This window comes from Charadrius vociferus, unplaced genomic scaffold (assembly GCF_000708025.1).
Source record: "Charadrius vociferus isolate BGI_N301 unplaced genomic scaffold, ASM70802v2 scaffold70, whole genome shotgun sequence".
NCBI lineage: Eukaryota > Metazoa > Chordata > Aves > Charadriiformes > Charadriidae > Charadrius > Charadrius vociferus.
This window is the reverse complement of record NW_009646851.1, coordinates 126,015-150,116: the sequence shown is the minus strand read 5'-3', so window position 1 is coordinate 150,116 and position 24,102 is coordinate 126,015. Positions and strand designations below refer to the sequence as shown.

The following is a 24,102-nucleotide window of genomic DNA, read 5'->3' as shown; positions in this document are numbered from 1 at the left end:
CTCGCAGTGGCCCCCTCCCCGCCCCTCCGGAGGCCCCCGGTGTTGAAGGTGTCGGGGAGCAGCCCCCTGAAGCATGCCGCGCCCCGCTCGTTCGCCCGCACGGCTCTGCTCCTGCTTCGCTTGTCGCTCCGACTCCGACCCCCTCTCCCACTGAGGTTGGAGCCGTCGGGGTTCCCCCCCACACCTCCTTCCGGCCGGGCCACGGGATCGCGTCCTTTTTCCCCACCCCCGCAGGTAGGGCCACAAGAGGTCTGTGCACCCTGTGTAGCTGCCTGGCTCCTCTCGGCAGTGCGCGGAGTTGAGCCGCGTAGGGGCACATGCACCCCTTCCTCAGAAGAGCGGCCGTGTTACTGGGTTATGCACTGGTGCCCAGCTAAAGGTGTGATGTTGTACTGCAGCTGCTCGCGACACCTCTCTGTCCGTTCCCCCCTTTCAGTGCCCTCTATCTGTGTGTGCATTTTATCCGTTAATCTGACCACAGATGGTCTCAGCCTGCCCCTTATTGAAGAGCTCCAGCCTAAAGGTTGGCCAGAAAATACACCCAAGCCAACAATAACACAAAGCATTGTTTGTTGGTTAGTGTTTTCAGGTAGGTATCAGGTTCTGTTTTCAATAAACTTAGGAGCTAGTCTATAAAAGTACATTTGGAAAATGTGGTTTTAAAAATGCTGTTTCATTGGATTTTTTGGCAAATAGCATATAAGAGCAGTGATGGCTAGCCAAGTGTCTTCAAGGATTATGTTAAAAATTAGTGTTGTTGAAAATTAGTGTTGTCTTCCATTTATTGCCATTCAAAGTCTTGTGTTTGTATCTGAAATTATGAAAAACCCACAAGATCAGCAAGCATACCATGAGCAGATTTACCAGTTTCTCAGGTTAGCTCTTTTCATGGGACAGGAGAGAGCTCTTTTTTCTTTTTTTCCTTCCTCTCCTTTTTTGGTCACCTTCACATGAATGTTGTGTTTACTTTCTGTCATGTAGAAACACATCTAGAGTTTACTAAAGTGAAAACTGTCTCCATATTTAAGAAAAACAATAAACACAATATATTGTAAGTAAATTTCAAAGTGTATTTGTAGTAAAAGTATACTTGAAGTCCAAAAACTGATGTACTCTGTGTGAATACATACTAGTTAACAAAAACTTTTCAGAACACCTGCAAGAGACGGGAATTCCATCTGGATCACAAGATAAAGTTTCAGTTCCTGATTCTGGACCAGAAATGGCTGAATCTCAGGTGGCTGTGGCTCCTGTGGTAATGTCAAAGTTGTCTGTTAAAGCACCTGAGTTTTATCCATCAGGATATAACCAGAACTTCAATCAGAACTTCACAGTAAGTGTTTATCTTCTCTTCTTAGTGTATGCCAGTTTACTTATATGTAATTTAATAATATTTTCTTGAGATCTTGTATATCAAATAACTCGAATGCTGCATTTGCTGAAAAGATTCCAAAATTTCTGATGACAACCTCCAGAGTCGCAGTCAGAGTGTTAAGTGATAACGGCTGAATATTATGGGGTACATGAGAGCCGTTAGCCTGGGATGTTTCGCTAAAGCTTGCTGCAGATAATCAAGGAATGTGGTTACACCAAGCATTGACTACACCCAACATCAGAGTAAGCTGTCCTTTCGCCTACTGCCTCTGCTGTAGTTATGTCTATGCTGCATTTTAAGTATGCTGCACTTGTATACAGATTTCAATGTTTTTTGAAGCAAGTGTGGGAGAAAGGTTGAACTTCAGGGTTTCTGAGCGCAGGCTTTACCTTTCCTAAATTTACTACGCCATTAGTATGATTGGCTGTGACTGCCTAACTCAGTATGCCATCATGTGTCTTTTAATTCCTTCAGTGGTATTGTATCACCAAAGGGCAAAAAAGTAGGGTTAGGTTCATTCCTAGCAGTTACCTATGCACATACCTAATAAGATATATTTGCAGCCAGACTAAGGGTGATCTCGGATCAATATTGTAGATGCATCATGTAATTAAAGTTGATACTTCCTGTTTTCTATTCCATTGTCTTCCATGTTATTGCTTTAGTAATACTACTCTAGGGAAGATCTATGTGAATTCTTCAAATGTCCTTCTGTTATGCAAGCAGCCAAACTCTGGTACTATATGTAAATAGATGGGAACTATTACTTTTACAAATACAATCAAGTGATAAAAAACAATTAGATCTGAAACAAACAGATTTTGAATAACTTCTAGAAAAATACTTGATTTGAATGCTAAATATGGTGGTTTGGTGTTTTGAAGTCTTTTCCTCACCAGTAAAATGAATGTTACCTTAATGTTACCAGCTTTGCCAGCTTACTGAGTAGAATTACTGTCCCCAATAATACAAGCCTGTAGCCAGTATACAACTGTTAGCAAAATGCCAATACAAACACGCTTCAGTGAATGGATAATCTAGGGGAAAAATGACTACTTTGTCCCAGTGTGTTAGATGTTTTCCATAAATGAAGGATTTCCTTATCAAGACCAAAGAAAAAAAAAGCCATTTGGAATGGCATACTTAATGCATACTTAGAATTACAAAGTTTTGAGGCCAGCAATGTTGCTTTTCAGGTGTTTTGCAAAAACACACAAGCATATGGGAGTTCCTGGTTGCTATGCTGTAGGAATATGCTATAAACATGACTCATCTATTAATAAAAATATCTCTTCAAATGCTAGCAAAACCTAGAACATTTATTTGGAAGTATGTTGTGGGGACCTTAATCTAATCAGAATATACTTGGCATAGAATAGTGGTGTTTTAGACTTCGGTCCTTCACTGTTACAAAGTTTGGGTTTTTTTTACTTCAATGACTGAATTGATTTCATAATCTGGCCTCACTTGCAATAAAAATAAGAAATTTAGCACACTGTACTATTCCACAGATTTTGACCATGTGTTTTACAATTTGAATCAAAACAAAGTTTTGAGAAACTTTAGTTTTTTGACTGGAAATTAATACTTTATAGTTTTCATTTAGAATGTTCCCTGGTATTTTTAAATCTGAAAACTTGCATTTTTTTTATAAAATGCACAGCGTTTTTGCTAGTAAGCATTTGTTGTTTTAGAAATAAAAAGTGTTGAATTCTTGTTTGATCATACATTATTGTAAATACTACATGGGTCCATGTAACATTTGATTGTTAGATTAGGTAAGTTCCAGTTAGTTCTGATATTCAAAACTATCAGTTACCCACGAAGATAGTTTACGGGGTACAGCATACAAGGTATACTAGAATTTTCAGAAAAACTTGACCAGGACTTTGGGGAAGAATGACCTCTGTGGAATTCTGTGTTTGCGTACAGCTGTCCATCCCATTGGAAGCTGTGGATGTCTGCAGTAGAACTGGTGGTTGGATTTAGGTTTGGATTGTCAGTAGGAAATGTCAGACTTGTTCTCTTGGCATAGGTGTACGATAATAATATAGAATCATAGAATAGTTTGGGTTGGAAGGGACCTTTAAAGGTCATCTAGTCCATCCCCCCTGCCATGGGCAGGGACATTTTCAACTAGATCAGGTTGCTCAGAGCCCCATCCAACCTGACCATGAATGTTTCCAGGGATGGCACATCTGCCATCTCTCTGGGCAACCTCTTCTAGTGTTTCACCACCCTCATTGTAAAAAATTTCGTTCTTATATCTAGTTTAAATCTTCACTCTCTTAGTTTAAAACTGTTACCCCTTGTCCTGTCACAGCAGGCCCTGCTAAAAAGTTTGTCCCTGTCTTTTCTGATGGCTGTCACTCTTATCAGAAGAGCATAATGATGTTCTCACTTCATAGTCTTAGGAGTGAGATTTGTATTGTCTTAGGTGGAATCTTTCCACACATACACAATTTTTATTTTTTTTTTTTACTTCAGTTAATTTCCAGAAGGAGAGTAAGCAGCCTCAGTGTTGGCTTTATACGTTTAGCTAAGCTTGAGGGTGCCACTTAACCTCATACAGCATGGGTTGGTTATTTTGTATATGTAACAGTCTTTGTACCTAAGTTTGCAATAATTTTATTGTAAACTTGTTGACTGCATATAATCTGAAGGTAAAAAAAGCTTGTTGGTAAGAATTCTGAAGAGAAATCAAATCAATGATAAATTATTAGTGACTAAGTTCCTAAGTGGAGATGTTGTGAATACTTGTCAGGTATAGGAAAGTGGTAATTAGCACATGTACAGAAAGAGACCCCAAGTGCAGATTTGGCTCATGGATTTTTTCTATAAACTTTCTGGGTTTTATCTTTATGTAAAAAAGAGGAGTTTTAGTACCTATTCAGCCTTTTCAATGCTATGTCTTTAAACTCATGAACTGACTTTTAGTAGAAGAGAGGCATATGTATAATCTTTAAATTAGTGACTCTTGTTGTGAATAATCCAGGATCCTATCCTATACCTGTCAAACATAAAGCAGAAGGATGAGACAGTGTTGGCTTGACTGAGAAATCATTGAAATGAATGGAAAATTTCTAGTTGACTTTCATGGCTTTGAATCATAAATTTGTAATGAATGTGTAAACTGATAGCTTCCTATTGGCCAACTGCTGTTTAAAAATAATCAAGAGGGATTTGCTTTGTTTTCCCTTAGTTGATGCAGTACGTGGTGCTGTCTTCTCTGTTAAATCTTAAAATCTACCAGTGAGAAATCAAGTGGGTTATGTCTAGAAGTTACTGGGCTAAACTTGGTTAGTTTTTAAAGGATTGCGTTACTAATTTAGCAATATACACAACTTTATTATAAAGTTTGAATTATTAATTTTTCTCTCCAATTTATTCTGTTCTCTGGCATAGTTACTAAAACCTAGACTACCTTTGGAGTTGCATATTTAGTATAGGTAGATGTAAGTGGTACGGAGTTTAGCCTCCATGTTTAGCCTCTTAATTACAGTATGAGAAGAGGAGTATGAATACAGGGACACCAGGGTACCAAATGGTGTTGGGGCCCCTTCCAAAACAAAGACATTCTCCTCCAAGACTGAACTCTTACCAGGTGAGTATGAGAGGAAGATACTTTCGTCTCTGCTGAATGCGGATGTCATAACAACCTGATGGCTCTCAGAAAGAGCAGCTTTTTTTACTAGCTACAGCAATTGCATTCCCTGCAACCTGACTGGAGAGTTTTCAAACAGGTTGTTTGGAGAGATGCTAGTTCAGCAGTATGTGATCAAGCTGCAGTTGTTACACAATAATGTCATAGTTCTGTGGAACAATATAGTTCATTGTACAGAACTTTTACTGGGCTATTTGCTAGTAAAAGTTGATTTCCTTTAGAGAAATAGAATATTTAGCAAGTTACACAGAAGCCCGGTAGCCGTTATTCTTTGGCTTTGTAAGTTCCAGACTGTTTACAATCGTAGAATACTTTTGGTTGGAAAGGACCTCTGAAGTTCCTCTGCTCCAGTCCTCAACTCAAAGGAAAACCAGTTCGGGTCAGGTTGTTGAAGGCTTTATACTTAATGAGCAGTAACAATTTGCCACCATTCCTGTAAGCCTGTGGTTTTTTCCTATTTCTGGTGGGCAACATTAAGTAACTTTGTCTTTAGTATTATTCACAGGGCAAATATTCTGCTTGATTAAACATCATAGGAAATCTTCCTAGTTTTTCTTTTGTTATATTTATGTGTTCCCCCATTAGCTTAAGTTGTATACCTTTAACACAGGGGTCTTTGAAGAATTTTGGAAAATCTGCTTTTTTCCCCCTATATTCTTCACAGGTCATGAAATTGCCAATACTTGATTTTCAGCAATGTGTATCTGTCTTTCTCCACAGTTCATATCCAGATAAAAATCTTTCACAGATCCATGTTGCTTCACACTAGAAGAGAGACAGGCATTTTGAAGACAGAAAGTAAATGACATCCCTTTGTTAAGGGAGGGGTGGCGGGGAAACAGAGAACGTGATTAAAACCTTATCAATGTATTTGTGTCTGCTAAGCAAAGAAAAACTCTTCTGTCGTTTTTAGCTCAGCTTTTAATTACCATAGATATATTTTAAACCTTTTTCTTGTTAAATAGTAGATCAGGTGAGAATTCTGATATTCTGTATGTTCCCCTAATGTCTTGATTTGCTAATTGATCCCACTGAATGGAAAAGGGGAAACATAACCCCTATTAAAAATGGAAAAAAGGAAGACCTGGGGAACTACAAGCTGGTCAGTCTCACTTCTGTGCCCAGCAAGATCATGCAGCATATCCTCCTGGAAACTCTTGTAAAGCACACGGAAGACAAGGAGGTGATTGTTGACAGCCAACATGTCTTCACTGAAGGCAAATGATGTATGACAAATTTTGTGGCCTCCTATGATGGCATTACAGTGTTGGTGGATAAGGGAACAGCAATGGACGTCATCTACCCAGATTTGAGCAAGGCATTTGAAGCTATCCCGAACCACATCCTGGTCTCTAAACTGGAGAGACACGGGTTTGTCAAAGGGACCACCCTGGATAAGGAATTGCCGGATGGTTGCACTCAGAGTTGCAGTTAATGGCTCAATGTCCAAGTGGAGACCAGTGACGAGTGGCATTCCTCAGGGGATGGTATTGTCACCAGTGCCATTTAACATCTTTGTCATTGATGTGGACAGGGGGTTGAGTGCACCCTCAGCAAGTTTGCCAACAACAAGCTGAGTGGCGCAGTTGATATTCTAGAGGGAAAGGGTGCCATCCAGAGAGACTGGGACAGGCTCGAGAGGTGGACCCGTGTGAACCTCATGAAGTTTAACCAGGCTGAGTGCAAGGTCCTGCACCTGGGTCAAGGCACTCTCAAACATGGATGCAGGCTGAGGGATGAATGCATTGAGAGCAGCCCTGAGGAGAAGGACTTGGAGGATACTGGTGAAGGAAAAGCTGGACATGAGCCAACAATATGTGCTCACAACCCAGAAAGCCAACCGTATCCTGAGCTGTATCAACAGAAGCGTGGCCAGTAGGTTGAGGGAGGCGCTGCTGCCCCTCTACTCTGGGCTCGTAGATGATGAGAGGGCTGGAGAACCTCTCCTGTGAAGACAGGTTGAGGGAGTTGGGGTTGTTCAGCCTGGAGAAAAGAAGGCTCTGGGGAGATCTTATAGCAGCCTTCCAGTACTTAGAGGGGGCTTACAGGAAAAGATGGGGAGGGACTCTTTATCAGGGAGTGTAGTGGTAGGATCAGCAGTAACGGTTTTAAACTGAAAGAGAGTAGATTTAGATTAGATATAAGGAAGAAATTTTTTACAGGGAGTGTGGTGATACAGTGGAAGAAATTGCCCAGAGACGTTGTGGATCCCTGGAATTGTTCAAGGCTGGGTTGGGTGGGGCTTTGAGCAACCTGGTCTAGTGGGGGGTGTCCCTGCCCATGGCAGGGTCGTTGAAACTGGGGGATCTTTAAGGTCCTTTCCAACACTTAACTATTCTGTGATTCTATGAATTATAAGTAATTTCTTTAGCAGTCCCTCTTCAAGCTCCTGCTTGCACTTCTGAAATCTATGAGATGCTTTTCACACTTTTACGTAGTGTGACAAAGTGAATTATTTGTACTGTGTTATTTACCTGTGACATCACAAAGTATGCTGTTTCCTTTGCTGTCCCCCTCATATACTGGCATTACAATCGTCCAGAACAGTATTGACTTTAGATACTATTGCATACATTAGTTTCTGAATGGACAAATTTAGCAACCTTCTTTTCCATCAACAGGAGCATAAACATTAATAAAGTGGTACTGTGCTAGCTCATCCTTTCTTTTGGGAGCAGGTGTGTTTACTGTCTGTTTTTTAACCTCAGTAGCTGCAGATTAATGCAATGCTGTTTGAGTAGTTTCATTTCTTGCCTTGTAATCTTTCATCCATTGCCAAGAGATGCAAATTTGCTGACTTTAAAGGATCAGTTTTCCTGGCTATACTTTCTACGTGGGAACACTACTGTATGTGTTGTATTTCTGTAATTTCTCTGCCTTCTGTGTGTTTTAGAGTGCTTTGTGCTCTATGTAAGCCCAGAATACTTTGTTTCAAATTTTCAATTATTTTCCCTTCTGCAGTTGGTACGTCTGCAGCACAGTTTATGTGTACGTCAGGAATGGGTGTTGAGCCTCAGTTAGGCAGTTTTATTCTTAACAGATATCCTTACTTATTAGTTTGTTAGTTAATCTTGCACCCAACTTGGAAAACAGTTTGATTTCTTTTTAATCTTATTTTTTGCTGTGTTTTGCTGGGAGACCCTAATCTCTATAAAAACATGTTACCTAGTTCTTAAGATGATAGGGCTATTGGAGCTTTCTGATGCATTGAGCTCTATGCTGTCTAAAAATGTTAAAGTGAACTGTGTAATACAGATCACTATCAAGTATGTAGAGAATCAAGACTAAGGGCTATATGGTCACTTCTGGAGATAGTAAGTGTAATAACATTATTTTAGGTTCCTTTTAAATAGTTTGTATATTCTTTCACTGCTGTAGGATTCCTCCTATGAAGATAGATATGACAGCTATCTGACTTTGGCGGAATACGTACAAGACTTCCTAAATCACCTCACCGAGCAACCGGGTTGTTTTGAAACTGAAATAGAGCAGTTTGCCGAAACACTGAATGGCTGCGTCACTGCAGATGAAGCTTTACAAGAACTTGTTGAACTCATCTATCAGCAGGTAGCCTTTGTATCTGTCTTATAAATGGATATTATGCCTCTGTTACCTAGTGTCCAAGATATGCATACCAGTATTATTTGTTACGTAATTGTATCTACATATTATTTTAATGGTTTGATGGTCTTTTTAGACTGAAACATACAGGGAAAGATTTTGCTCAATATGGTAGCTCAAGTGTGGGATACCTGGATAAATTGATAAATTGATACCTTGATAAATTTCCCCAATTTACTCCGTTTCCTTTGTTGTGTATTTTGATCTCCTGGGTCACATACTAAAATGGAAATTACACCACTTCTATAAAGGGAGTTATATTTGAATTGCTGTGTTTATATAGTAGAAATTGAAGAAACTCTTAAGCAGTGTCAGAGTTATACATTTTTATTCCAGCCTACAAAAAAATTTCTTCATCATAGTTAGAAACTTTTAATTCCTTTGATTTTTAAAAATTAAATTTATACCTACTATACACATCACTGTTTGGGAAGTGCTCCTTTATTGACAGGCTTTCTTCTTCATTGGGAATATACCTGTTTCAGAACAGCATATTTGGAGGAAAGGAAAGCTCGTCTAATGGTTACTAGGTCTAGTCCTATTGATGGCCATGGAAATGAGGACGGAGACCTTGAGCTGAACTCTGTACTAATTGGGGAAGCCATTGGAAAGAACAGCTTATTATGTGTTGCTTAGCAAATGAGCTGCTGTTACTGTCTTTTGGGCTTGCTGCAGAGAATGAAGTCACACTTGGGCTTGCTATTTGTTGCATTGGGTGTCTCTCCTGAGTTGGTTGCTCTCAAATTCTACCTTGAAGAGTGCAAATTCTTACTCACCTTCAAAGTGAGATACTTGCAGAATATTTTAATCTGGGGTATGTAGAAGCTGCCTGACTTGAGCGGTCATTGTACAGAACTGTAGAGTCTCAAGTTTATTATTATCATACAGAAGTGATGCACATTTAATTCAGAACAGTTTAGTTAGACGTTAAGATTAATTAAAACACATTGTGCTGTGTTTGGCATGGAGGATAGTTAAAAAAAAGATTAACATATTCTTCATGATTTCATTGGAAGGAAAAAAAAGAGGAATTTATCCCATTTAAAATTTCATATATGTTAAATACATTGACTCATTTAATGTAAGTCTTTAATGTTGCCTCTTCCTCTCTTGCCCTATTTAAAAACAAGTCCAGTGTTAGGGTTTGCTCTGCCTTCCTCAGCTGAAAAGCATTGAGTGTTATCAGTCTGAAATTAGGGGAAAAATGAGTGCAAAAAAGCACAGCTAGTATCTAAAGCATCCAATTTTAGTTTTGTTGTATGTCAGGATAGGGTAGTGTTTGAGTATAAGTCCAACTATGCTCATTATTCTTCTGTCTTGAGCAAAGACTCAAGTATTTGTGTTTCCTGGCTTATCACAAGAAAAAAAAATTAAAATTGCTGAAGTCTATTTATAAGCATCTACTTCAGTGATGTTAATTAAACCCAACTGAGCAGATTTACAAATGCTGCGTTTCTGAAGAAAAAAGAATAAAATGAAGGAAACCCAACTCCTATACAGTCTTCCCTTCATCAGTGTGTCAGGTTATCTTATCCTGTCTATAAGAATGAATTATGTCCTTCCCTCTGTTCCTTCTCATCCATTTATGTCCCTGGACAGAATGAAGTGCCAGTTCTCTTGTTGTCCAGAAGTTGAACACCCTGACTTCATAGCTTAAGAATTTTGACTGTTGTATAGTTAATACAGAAGATTTTTCCTGTTACAGCAACTAAAATTTCTCAAGATATGTATTGATAGACTAGACCTCATGCTTAGGTTGTGACTTTTTGAGTCGGAGATAAACTGGGATTACCAGCAACAATAATTCAGAGAAGATGATATTGCATTGTAATGATTGGTTATTAAGAACCTGTAAGGTGGGGGTTTTTTGATGTCTGTGTCTAATTAGGAAGATAATGTTTAAAAAATACAGATGAGGTCTGAAGAATTTGTGGGTGTTTGGTGTGGTTTTTTGTTTGTTTTTTTTTTTTTGTTACAAAAGAGAAGTGTAATTTAAGTGATTTATTTTGCTTTATAAAAAAGGGAGCACCTCTTTTAGTCCAAGCAACTGATTGAACGAAACCACTGAAACGCTTCTTAACTATTTCACGTGCCTCTTACTGGAAACCACATTCTGTTTGGCTACCTTAATTGCTTAAACTTGTTGTGTCTTCCAAAGGCATTTTAGGTTTTTTTTCCAGTGACTTTATGCACATAGTACAGTTACACTGAATGCCTATTTTTCTGTGCTTGTAGAAGGTTACTAGTTATAATGTGCTGATGTGCTAATGGCAAGATGCTTTTTCCAAGCATGTTAGAAGCAGAAGCATGCAAGTGCATCTGTAGTGCTGATAAATGATCAAGATGTAAAAGGAATGTTCAAAGATGATAAAGCCATTGGAGAAGTTTAATGAATTCTTAGTATCCCTGTTTCCTTTTTGGCACGGAGTTATTTACACCAGAACCTCTTTTCATGGAAGCTGTATCTAAGAAATAATCTCAAATTCAAATGTGTGTTAGAGGAGAGTTCAAAACAAGTGAACAGTAATAAATTGCCAAAATAAGGGGATATTCTGCATTAAGTTCTGAGAGGTTGAATGTAGATACTATGGAATTCCCAGTTCCTTTTTTCCACCTCTTGAAACCTTGAAGCATCAAATTTAAAGCAAAATAGTTTTCAGTGTATAACTTACATTATGGAATTTCATTGCTACCACCTGTTTTTAGATGACAAAAGTGTAAATGTTCAACAGTAATAGGACTCCTTTTAGAAAAAAGTACCCATCAAGAGCTATTAACAATATGGTTTTAACCTCTCAATCAGGAGGTTTGCTATTCTGCAGATTGCTGGAGCATGTACAGGAGAAAGTATTTACCTTTACTTGCCATGTTCTTGTATTCCTTCCCTGGGCATTCACTATTGCTAAAAATAGATTCTGGGATAAGTAGCTCTTATACTGAATGAAGGTGACTTTGTTTTTATTTTATTTAACGTACTCTTTCAGAGAGTGCGTATCCTTGAAAAAGTGTCTTAAAGTCTACTGTTGATTTTTTGTATAAGCAGTTTGTAAGTCAATTTCAGACACTCTTTGGTTGTAGGTCACAATGGAGAAGTAAGAGGAGGACACATGGCATAATAGTGGTTGTTTTTTTTTAAAGCACAAAATCACAGTATAATGAACTTTTAAGTGCTGAAATGCATATAGCAAAGTGTTGATGAGATACAAAAATTAACAAAACAGATTAATTATTAATCTGCTGCTCTTCAGTTGTCTAATCAACTGTTGTTAAGCACAGTTTTCAAAAAAGCTGTTAAAGATATCTCCTGATAGCCCAATCATGATTTTTATGAATAATTTATTTTTCGACTTTTGTTTTGGAAGGCCACATCTGTCCCAAATTTTTCCTACATAGGAGCACGGTTGTGTAACTATCTATCTCATCACCTAACCATTAGTCCACAAAGTGGGAACTTCCGACAGTTGTTACTTCAAAGGTCAGTATCAGCATGTCATTTTAAGCCTGTTACTTTCTCAGGTTACATGTCTTCCTATTTTGTTTGTGACTCCTAATATCATGTGCAAAGAGGTATATATTTAAAATAGAAATTTAGAGTGAGGATTATTAAAGCACAGGTACATACTGCATAGCAAATACATATATTTTTATTTTTATATTTTAAAATATGAAAATAGGACTCCATTCAGAGTTCTGTAGGCTCTTTCCAACTGAGTTTTTTAGACTGATCCCAGATTACAGGATAAATTTGAAAACTAGTCAAATTTAACAGTATCCTAAATGCACATATATGTACTGTCCTTCTCCTTTGGCTATTGCCAGGACTTATTTCATTGTGTTTTTGTCTTTAATTACTTTTCCAGCTGGAGTTTCTGTGTAAGGTTTATTCATTGATTGGCCAAGTGACTTTATATCTATGAAGTAGATGCATAAAATCCAGAAGGATAAGTTTCTTCAGTTTTCAGTTATTACAGAGTTCCATGGGCTTATGGTTTAATAATGATTAGACTTCATAGTTGACAAAAGGGCAACATTTTTTAAATGTATGTATTTCCTTTTAAATCTTACTGCATGACATTTGAAGGAGTAATACACTTTAATACTTCAGAATTCTTTAGAAACTAGCCTTTTTTTCTTTAAGGACTTCTGGCTTTCTAAGCTTTCGGCTTGCTTCTTATTTTGTTTCACTTAGTCCATCTATGCTGAGGAGCAAAAGCATGATAAACTTTAACAGCAGTGCATTCTGGTAATCTTTTATCAGGAGTGGTACCTTATGGAGAAGCTGAAAATACGTTTGGTTTTTTTTTCACCTTGTCCCAAAGCAGATAAGCCTTTTTGCCTTCAAAATTTTATCTTCTGGTTTTTAACTCTGTAGCTTGAACATGAAGGATATTGCTGTTAATGTTGAATTATCTGAGTCCTGGGTTTTAATGCCATCCCAATAGATAACATTCATTTTAGCACGCTAAAGCCATGAATTTGAAGTTGCTTATGTTTTTATATGAATGGAATTGAGGGGTGTGGGCCGAAAGGGGGATAAACAGCCTGACAACATGACCACAGAGAGCTCCTCTTCTGTTTCTCAGCCCAAGTTTCTACCTTAAATTTTGTATTTCAGCACCTTAGATTTTACAGTTTATGTGGTGTTTCTTAATACATTACATAACCATTGAGCATACATTAGAAGTTGTCAGGCTTTCCTTTTATTTCAAGTATTTTTTTAATTCTGTTTTTGAAGTGCTATGTAAATTTGGATATTTTTGGCACAGTTATTCAATATTAGAAACATTACCATACTGCCATGTAATCTTAATCTTCTGTATTTGTATTTATATGTAAATTACAGAATCGTAGACTCATAGAGTGGTTTGGGTTGGAAGGGAGCTTAAAGATCATCTAGTTCCAACCCCCCTGCCATGGGCAGGGACACCCCCCACTAGACCAGGTTGCTCAAGGCCCTGTCCAGCCTGGCCTTGGACACTTCCAGGGAGGGGGCATCCACAGGTTCTCTGGGCAACCTCTTCCACTGTCTCAACACACTGACTGTAAAATACTTCTTCCTTATATCTAATCTAAATCTACTCTCTTTCAGTTTAAACCCGTTACTGCTGATCCTACCACTACACTCCCTGATAAAGAGTCCCTCCCCATCTTTTCCTGTAAGCCCCCTCTAAGTACTGGAAGGCTGCTATAAGATCTCCCCAGAGCCTTCTTTTCTCCAGGCTGAACAACCCCAACTCCCTCAACCTGTCTTCACAGGAGAGGTTCTCCAGCCCTCTCATCATCTTTGCGACCCTTCTCTGGACTTGCTCCAGCAGGTCCATGTCCTTCTTATGTTGGGATCCCCAGAGCTGGATGCAGTACTCCAGGTGGGGTCTCACGAGACCAGAGTAGAGGGGCAGAATCACCTCCCTCAACCTACTGGCCACGCTTCTGTTGATACAGCTCAGGATACGGTTGGCTTTCTGGGTTGTGAGCACATATTGTTGGCTCATGTCCAGCTTTTCCTTCACCAGTATCCTCCAAGTCCTTCTCCTCAGGGCTGCTCTCAATGCATTCATCCCTCAGCCTGCATCCATGTTTGAGAGTGCCTTGACCCAGGTGCAGGACCTTGCACTCAGCCTGGTTAAACTTCATGAGGTTCACACGGGTCCACCTCTCGAGCCTGTCCCAGTCTCTCTGGATGGCACCCTTTCCCTCTAGAGTATCGACTACACCACTCAGCTTGGTGTCGTGAATTATGCATCATGGTCACTTAAAATGGTGAGATAAAGAATTTGTCAAATAAGCATGAAGGCATCTAAGACAATGTGGGTAGCACCCTGAACAGGGCAAAATATCCTTCACAGTGTATCTACTTTATTTCTGTAGGCGTTTGGCTGCCTGTGTTAAACTTCCTGGACCCATAGTCTAACATACAAGCTGTGTAACTGTCTTAATTTTTACATGTTGTAATTTGCTCTATTTCTTTTTGCTGTCTCGGACATTTCAGTGCTTGAAAATGTAATCATGTATTCGTATATATTCATCTCAAAGGACACAAATCCACAGTGTCTTTGTGAAGTCCTCTCATTTCCTTCACAAATCATATGTCCGAGCATTCAGCATTTAACACTTTTATTGCAGTTCATAAGTTCTTAGCATTCTATTAAATAGGTAGTATGTTGTATATGTTGTTATGTCTACAGATTATATGATTTTCTTTTAATGTTTGCAGGTGTCGAACAGAGTATGAAAACAGAGATGAAGCTACTAAAGGAGATGAGACAACTCGAAAACAATTTCATGCCTTTGTGCTGTTCTTAGCTGAACTTTATCTTAATCTAGAGGTAAGAAGAAAGTTGCATGGGAGGTGCTTCTTCATTAATTTCTTGTTGTGTTTAGGTAAACACTGAAATGGAATATAATTTGATGTGTTTTTTCTAAAGGGAGAAGGGAATAAAACAAAAACTTTAGAACAGTTTCATTATAATGTGTGTCCGAGAAAGAGAAACAAAAAAGGACAAGATAATTAAAAGCGTATGAAGATTTAAAAAAAAAAAGTGTACGAATTCTTAAAAAGAACCAACCATAAACCACCTTCGGAATGAAGCTTTTGGTATTTTCTTTTGACTGGCAAAACCCCCAGATGACTACACTTAACCAACATAAGAAATGTTACAAGCTACAGAAGCAGATCAGCATCAATAACCCATGTAATTCAGTATTCAGCCGCTAATAGGAGCTATTATCAAACCCTTGAGGAAGATGTGGAAATCCTACAAATGAGCAATTAAAAATGCAAACCTTTTAAAGATATTTTTTCTGAAGGTTGAGTCCTTGGGTTATGCATGAGGCATGAAATCTTGTATTTAGTTTTTTTTTTCTATCTGTGATATGTATGCAAAAGTGTATGTACGCATAAAACTTCTTTGACTCTTATACCTGTGAGTTCAGTAAGTTCACTAACTGATGTAGTGTACTTAAAAATATATTTTTGACTGGATTATTTCAATGGTTTGACTTAAGCAGACACTATAAAAATGTTTTGCTGGCATAAGGAAAGAAAATTCTCTGGCTTCCATTTCTATTCATAAGTGGGCCTTGAAATCTGTTGTTCACTTGTTGGAAGTAAAAAGGAAGATTTGCAAAGGGTTTGGGTGAGAAGTTGTCCAGTTCTGTGGAGTATACCATTTTATTTTTTAACCGCTTTCTATAAGTTTTTAAATATGTAAAGAATGCCTTCTACAAGTAAGCCACTACAGCCACAGAGAATACGTAATGTAGTATGGGAAAGAGCCTGGGGTTCCGAGAATTTGGGATTTTGTGAATGACTTATCAGGCATTTCATAGCTTTTCTTAGCAATTTATTAGCAAAGACACAAAACGGTAGACATGCATTGTTACGTATGTGTCAGAATTGTAAGGATATTACTCAAAGTCTGTGTTCTAAAATAGTTACAGTATTTGGCATGTTCTTCCAACTAAAGAGCTCAACTATGTTGATGACAAACCAAATCATATAGTATTGAAGACAGAAAATATGACTAAATTAATTTCTAAAACTTGAATCTTTTAATTGTTTTTTTATATATATATTTTGCAGATTAAAGGAACAAAGGGACAGGTAACACGAGCAGAAATTCTTCAAGAAGGCCTTCGGGAATTACTGAATGTGCTCTTTTCTAATCCTGTGGATGATAATTTGATATGTGCGGTGAAACTGCTGAAGGTGAGACAGTAGTTTTAAAAGAAAAAAAAAAAAATCAAACTTCTTAAACTTTCTGCCTGTGGGAGCAGGGGGGGAAACTGCAAATGAGGAAGTGTTTGTAGGGTTTTATACATTGCATCATAAGCAGAGCAAGCTGTACTTTTTTTTCCTTAGTACCATTATGAAATTGAGCCAACAAAAAAGTAATGTACTGCTCTGAAAGTAAAATGCAAGGCCATTTGTGTACATACAAAAGAAATAGAACAGCAGCCAAGGTGCAAAGAAGTAAGCAGTTCTTCAGGTCTCCTTTTGCTGCTTCTGGTGTAGGAGAAAACTGTAACCAACTGTCGTGGTTTACGCCCAACTGGCTACTGGGGATGTGGGGCACCCCAGATGGGACCGACGGGTGCTCCTCCCTATCTGTCTTCAAAGAGAGAGGCAGAGGAGGGAAAAAGAGACTTACGAGTTTAGAAGGAACTAAACTACTTTATTTCCCATTTATTTTATTATTCATATTTTATTAATGAAATATATACAAAACTGTATCAAGCTCCCAGGATGACAGTCATGTCACCGTCTGGCACTGGGGCAGTCCCAGGCTGGACCCAGTGATGGACGGGAATTGGATTCTGGATCTGGATTCAGGATCGGGATCAAAGGCAGACGAACAGACAGAGTCCTCCTGGGACAGCGGCCACTGAAGAAAGAGGGCTGACCCTTTGATCCCTCAGCTTTTATACTGAGCATGAGGCAGATGGGATGGAATACGCTCTCGGTCAGTTTTGGGTCACCCGTCCTGTCCACTCCTCCCCACAGGTGGGACCCCTCTACGCTTTTCCGCTTCCGACCCTCCAACGGGGCAAATAACAAAATTATCTGCCCTTGGGGGTCACAGCAATAAGTCTAAGCAAGACCCTCTCTGCATACCATGGCTGGGCATCAGCTATAAACAGCAGTTTGATCACTCTGAGAGCAAATGGTGTCTGCACAATATGCTGTTAATTTCAGTAGTTAGAATAGGCCCAGCTAAGAAGCAAAGTTACTGAACAAAATTGGTCCTGTTTTACCTCAAATCAGGACAGCAACTTGAATGAATTGTGGGGTTTGGGGTATTTTCTCTGTTTTGAAGGACTCAGCAGTTAGAGTCTACCACTTTTTGCAGCAAAAGGTTCTTGATATCGGTTATTTCATACTGTGTTGTCTGCATCATTACTACTGTAGAAAGATACATTTCTCTTTTGTGATGAAAACAAACCCCTTTGCTCTTAAGTTTTACTTTAAAAAAAAAAAAAAATTGCTAGCCTCTGCAGGAAGAAACTTTTATCTTCGCTAGCCATGGTTAAACTTGTAGTTGGGAAAGCACAGTTTATTTTAAGAACGAACGTTAAAAGCTAAACAGTATTTTTCTGGTGTTTTGTTTCTGTTCTTTTATGGTTGGTTGGTTTGGTTTTCCTCATTCTTCCCCCTTCTGCCCACTCCACTATTTTTCAGACTCTTCTATCTTGAATTCTAATTCTAGGAGCTTCTTTTGATATAGGGAATAGGGAACAGAGGTTTTACATCTTCCAATTTAAACCCTTCATTTGATGTTTGAATGTTTAAGCAAGTTGCTCTTAGCAAGTATGAGGTTGGGTTCAATGAGAACATTACGTTCTGTGGTCAATCATTATGTTGGTAGTGCTTCCCTGAGGCAAGGCCCACTGGAGGACCTTTCAAAATGGCAGTACACAAATCAGGAAGCTTGCCAGTGCTGCTGGTTTTTATAATTGTTCTCCAAAGAAGATGGAGTTTGTCTCACTATTTCTGTGGATGTTCTTGGAATATTTATATGGCTTCACAGCACCCATTCTAAAATAAAAGACAGTGATCTAAATTATTTTACGGCACATTGCTAAATCTGAAAAGTATTACAGAACAGAAATTCTTTTTTTTAACAGAGGTGGGGTTATTTTTAATGCAGGTGTTTTCTGATGTCTTATATAGTATCTACGTATGTTGGACTATGTAGCTAGACTGGGCTGTCTCATGAAACCTTGGTTTCACTACTGAAGCACTAAGTGTCTCCTTTTGTCTTTTCCGTTTGATACAGTGATAGATACATGTTTTTCACCTGTTTGCTTTGCAATATGTTTATTTGTAATTAAACCTTCTTGGTGGTGTTATCTAATTAGGATCAAGGTAGGACCACAGTAGAAAACTGAGAATACTAAAAAAGTGCTGACTAATATGCTTGCTTTTATCTTTGCATTTTATTCCTTTGTATCATCAGGTGCCATTCCAAGCATTTTGGATCATGTAATATTTATGCTGAGTAGATCAGGAATTGCTATTAACTTTGATCATAGTGGCAAACTAATTTTTTCTGATTTAACTCCTACTGTGCAATTATTGGGCAATGAAGTACCAACTCTTGACATAAAAGGCTTTCATCCACAGCAGTTCTAGACCGCTGCTAAAGCTTTCTCAGCAGCAGCTTCAGCCTCACAGATTTTATGTATTAAAATTCAGGCTGGCTCGGTCAGATAATTTCTGGCTTCCCTTATATATACCCAAATGAAATTGTTTGGCATGTCTGATGCTAGCTAAGTTGACTGAAGTGTTTCTAAAGTGTATTGAACTATTTGTTACTCTCAGCTAAGCTGGTGGCATCATCTGCAAAAATAAGGTCTCCTTTTTTATAGCATGTACTTAAATCGAGTAAGATCTGACAAATGTCACTGAAGAGTTGTTTCAAAATCATAAGGAGAGAAGTAGCTCTGAATTTCTAAGTAACATAAACATTGGACATAGAGCTACCATACGGTCTGTAGTCTAAAATAAACTATTTACAAGGACTATTAATCTATTTAGCAAAAAGATGTAAGCAACTGGGAGCTTCAGCCCTCAGTCACAGAATGCATCTAAATATGCTGGATTGTTACAGAATGTCTTCTGTTAACAGCTTATTAAATTTTCTAACTTTCTTAAAGAAAAATAAAATAATCGCTTGTCTTCAGTTGACAGGCTCAGTTTTAGAAGATGCCTGGAAAGAAAAAGGAAAGAATGATATGGAGGAAATGATTCAGAGAATTGAAAATGTTGTGTTGGATGCAAACTGTAGCAGGTGAGAAGCTAAATTCATGTGCAGTGTTTTGTTTTTATATTAAACAGAACACCTTAAAAATCTTCAAGAATAATGAACATGTACAAAACATTATCCTAAAACCTTTTTTTATTGAAAGTAAGGTGATATTTGGGTTACTTCCCATGTGAAAAAAAAAAAAAAAAAATCAGTTGAGGGGGGATCGGGGTTTTTTTGTTTTGTTTTTTATTTTTGTATTTTATCTTTTATCAGATTCATGTTCCTGTTTAATGATATATTTTTTTTTAGCCTTTTAGATCTTGAAATCTTTCATAAGTGCTTTAGACTCTAAGAACAAGTATCTATACAAAGAGACAATAGTGACAATATCTCATAGTTTATACTTTTAAATCTGGATTTAACAGTATTAAGCACATACAAACAATATTAAATATGTGGCAGTGTTAAATACATACAAATCGCTATAAATGTAAAGGCGAAATGGAATGTGCTTTGTGGTGTTTTTTTTTTCTGGATAGCATACCTTTATGGCAGAGTCTTACTGCAGTCTGGAATAAAAGGTTGGCTAATGTATTCTGCTTTCCAATTTGCCATCAGCTGTGTGCATGAGGTTATCTGATTCTGCTGTACTTCATCCTCAGCTTCTTGCAAGCCTTACTAAAAACCTATGGAGTGTTCAGACGCTGTGACCTGATCTGTTGCCATCTGGAGGGTGGCCAACAGGTAGCTCATAGCATCTGTGGGTTGTAATTGAGCTGCCCACAGGGAGGATGAGGAAAATTTTGCTTCAGGAACCAGAGAAAATTGATAGTGTAAGCCAAGGCTTCAAAGACACAGAAGCACAAACTTTAATAGAGAAAACAACTGAAGATTTTATTTATTTATTTGTTCCTTAATGTGGCTCTTCTCCATTTACTTGCTTAGAAGAAGTAAGCAATTTATCTTATTTTAGGGATGAAACGGGTGGTGGTATCTAATGTATTGGAGATATTACTTCTCACAGTTGACTGCAAAATTTCAGTGTGGTTAAGAGGGCTAAAGTTAGGAGCGTAAATTAGCTGAGTAAAATAAGATTTGAAGGTTATCCCCCTGTTTTTCCCAGTACTACCCTTTAATCAGAAAAGGATTTGTTCCTCAACTTGTGCTGCAGGTTTGGCATCTTCATACAAACTATAGCAATTTGTTTCATATGGGCTCCTTACTTTACCAGAGAGGAAGTGGAGAGGATGAGTGTCTCATAATGGACACATAAAGCATCTAGACTTGCAGGGGAAAATACAAACTATCTGCAAACTGGACCAAATTTTGTCCTTTTCAGAGAGGATTTAACTATCTAGTATTTGCAAGATAAGAGAAGCCCAATTTCTTGCGTAGTACAAAACATTCTAACTTTTGTAGTGCTTGTCTTTATTTCAGAGATGTGAAACATATGCTTCTGAAACTAGTGGAACTGCGATCTAGTAACTGGGGTAGAGTTCACGGAACTTCTACGCACACAGAAGCTACCCCTGAAAATGACCCAAACTATTTTATGGTAAGAACGAACAGACACTTCAGTTCCTTAATTTAATCTGAATTTAATTTGATTAATAGACAATCACATTGCTGAAAACTACAAACGGCTGTCTCCCTAAACTCATATAACTTTCTGTACAACTTTATTCTTAGAATGAGCCAACATTTTACACTTCTGATGGTGTTCCTTTCACTGCAGCAGATCCAGGTACGTCACAAGCTTAGTATACCTGTCTTCTCAGTCATCTTTAAAAAGCTGTAATTCAGTTTGTCTTGTTGAAGTACCTAAAAAGTTGTTCTTCAACCCTCTGAAACTTGTGCAACTTGAAAGACAAAATTACGTCTGAATTCTTGGCTTTGTGTAACACATGCCTTATTCTGCATTAAAAGAAGGTAAATGTTTGAAATGGAAAATATGTATTTGAATTCATATAGTTCAGAAGAATTTGTGCCATAGTCCTCACCACTTGATCTCTCCAGGAAGCTAGAAATCCTCAGGTTGACTTTTGTTTGTCCATTGTTGGTAGCAGAAGGGTTTGTTTCTTCCTTGTTTTTTTTGTTTTCTGTAATCTGAGCATGATGTGGCATGACATCATTTGAGGTAAAGACATCTGTAACTGCCTTTACAGATCTCTGCGAAGATAAGAGGTCGATTGATGTCCTGAAAAAACACTGTAGCAGGAGTTTTTTCTGTAATATGTTTCATGCCATTTATAGTTTTATTAAATAGGTTATTTTGAAACTGTATAAGTGTATGTTAATTTAGAGAATTAGTGTTATGTATTACTCAGTCTCATTTTCACTTTGCCAGATTACCAAGAAAAGTACCAAGAACTGCTTGAAAGAGAGGATTTTTTTCCAGATTATGAAGAAAATGGAACAGATCTGTCAGGACCTGGAGATCCGTATGTTTTCTTTTTGAGTGATAGTTTTTCTTAATAGTTATTTTTACTGCAGACTTAGGAATCAAATCTTGACAAAAATGAACCTAAATGCTATAATTATTATTTAGCTCTACAATGGAAGTTGTCCATTTGTTTGGATGTAAGTTGGTTCGTAATCACACAAGTTTGAAACAAATTTTATATTTATCCACCTGAGTAGAGTAATTAAATTTCAGATATTCATTCACATGTACAAACATACTGTCTTCTGCATTTAAAACAAATAAATTTGCAAGCAAAATGAAGCACCAGACCTTCAAGTGTTGGTAGTGAGGCAACCTCAATTCATTTGACTGCGCATCCACATCCCAGCTAGACATGATTACAAAATTTTCAGAGTCCTTCAAAGGGAGTTGAAGTTTCCTGCCTCACGATAAGTAGTATTCCCTCTATTAAATAGCTATTCAGTATTCCTGAAGAACAAAAAGAACAACCCAATGGCAAAGGGGTAAGCGATAAATGGGAGTGTAGTCTGACTTTGATACCGGTTTATAAGAATTTGATAGGAAATCAGTAAAAGAGATATGGTCTGAAATAAATGCTCTGAGCTTTGTACTCACCTGGTTGAAGGAAGACTTTCAGATCATTATTTGATACCTAACAACATTTTCAGTGTTGTGTTTATGTGTGATAAAGAGTGCTGGCCTGTATCGATATTTTTGTTAGTAAATTAGAAAACTTTTAGATCGCACCTAGCTGATGGGAGTGGCAAGAACTTTGGAAGAAAATTAGAAATGCCAACAGAAACCAACAAGCTTGTACTTGCTGAGGGGTGGGGGTGGGGGAATACCCACGTGAACCTCTATGCTCAGAAGAACAAATTAAATGCAAAATGGAGACAGACAGCATTTAAAACAGACAGCAAATCTGACGAGTGACATGTGGAAGGCTGTGAGTCAACCTTCATGCAAGGTGACTGTGGAACCTTCTTTGAAGGCTTAAGAAAAGCTTAGGCAAATGTATGCTGATCCTCTGTCAGCTATTTCTCATGACTGACATCAGGGAGAAGGGTTTTGTGTTGACTCCCTTCTCAAGTCTACACTTCTACAAGGAAGAAGGAACAAATAAAATAAACATGGAGACTGCTTCTTCGATGCACAATGCCAAAGAAAAAATATTTTCCGTATACATTTCTGTGATTTCTGAACTATTTCTGTCTTTTAAACTGTGGATAGCATAAGATAATCTAAAATGGTGACAAACACTGCAGCTATTTTTACATATCTATGCTGCTTTGAGGTTTCTGTTTATTTGTTTCTCTAGTACCCATGATTTTTTCCTCTTCATCCCATTTAAGAAAATTACATATTTAACTGCTATTTATAAAGCTACATTTTATTCTTGACATAGACATAAATGTTTCTGAAAATCTGTACATAAACATAACAACTTCGGTTGTTTTTTTTTTTTTAGGTATTTTGATGACATTGATGATGAGATGGATCCAGAAATTGAAGAAGCATATGAAAAATTCTGTCTAGAATCAGAACATAAGAGAAAACAGTGAGATGTTACACATTAATGTTAGTTTATTAAGTTTAGGTATGGTTAGAATACAGGGGGATGCAAAACATTTGTACCAAAATAAGGAACTTGAGTTTCTCCAAGTACTAAAGTTATACAATTTCCATTTTGTTTATCAGAATCTGCCAAAAATTGTAAACTTATGCCCTGTAACTTAAAATGTTGTGTATATATCATAGTTTATTTTATGTACAGGTATATGAACAATGTTTTGGCTGCAATAAAAAAGATTTTTAAATTATCGTAATGGAAATGAACATTTAGTGGGAAACTGTCCTGTAAAATTTGCCTTGAGGGAGAAAGGGGAAGAATAATGTGATCTACATTTAATTGCTTGCTTGATTTAGTATATATTGGGATTTACTTATCCTTTTACCATATGCAAGATGCCTGGTGGTTTTCTGTTGGTGGTTTTTTGCTTGTTTGTTTTTTGCTAAGGAAAGTAGGATCCAAGTACAGCTTTTTTTTTTTTCTGTAGATCACAGTAATGAAAAGTGGTTTGTGAAGGTTTTGTTTTGGGGGGAAGGAGGGGTTTTTTGTTTATTTTCTTTTTCTTCCTATTCCAAAACCCATATGGGTGAGGTCCATAGTTGTTTGGTTTTTTTGGTTGTTTTTTTTTTTTGGCTGGACTAAACATGTTATATGTCGACATGTGAAAAAGCAAGCAGTATTTTGCTAGTCAGGTGCTTT

The 24,102-nt window shown here is 37.7% G+C and overlaps 1 protein-coding gene across 2 annotated transcripts in view; it reads left to right on the top strand.

The window, feature by feature from the left end:
* The window catches only part of PAIP1 (poly(A) binding protein interacting protein 1), a 25,914-nt gene extending 2,212 nt beyond the window's left edge, over positions 1-23,702 (top strand). The window contains exons 2-12 of one of the 2 annotated variants that reach the window (XM_009894185.1): positions 482-589; positions 1,152-1,333; positions 8,418-8,606; positions 12,023-12,135; positions 14,875-14,986; positions 16,243-16,368; positions 19,344-19,450; positions 20,846-20,963; positions 21,098-21,152; positions 21,756-21,849; positions 23,302-23,702. In XM_009894185.1, the coding sequence (XP_009892487.1) occupies positions 482-589; positions 1,152-1,333; positions 8,418-8,606; positions 12,023-12,135; positions 14,875-14,986; positions 16,243-16,368; positions 19,344-19,450; positions 20,846-20,963; positions 21,098-21,152; positions 21,756-21,849; positions 23,302-23,395 (1,298 nt within the window). In that variant the 3' untranslated portion in view covers positions 23,396-23,702. The remainder of the gene's footprint in view (positions 1-481; positions 590-1,151; positions 1,334-8,417; positions 8,607-12,022; positions 12,136-14,874; positions 14,987-16,242; positions 16,369-19,343; positions 19,451-20,845; positions 20,964-21,097; positions 21,153-21,755; positions 21,850-23,301) is intronic. The other variant, XM_009894186.1, reaches the window with a different exon arrangement.
* Positions 23,703-24,102: the final 400 nt, after the last annotated feature.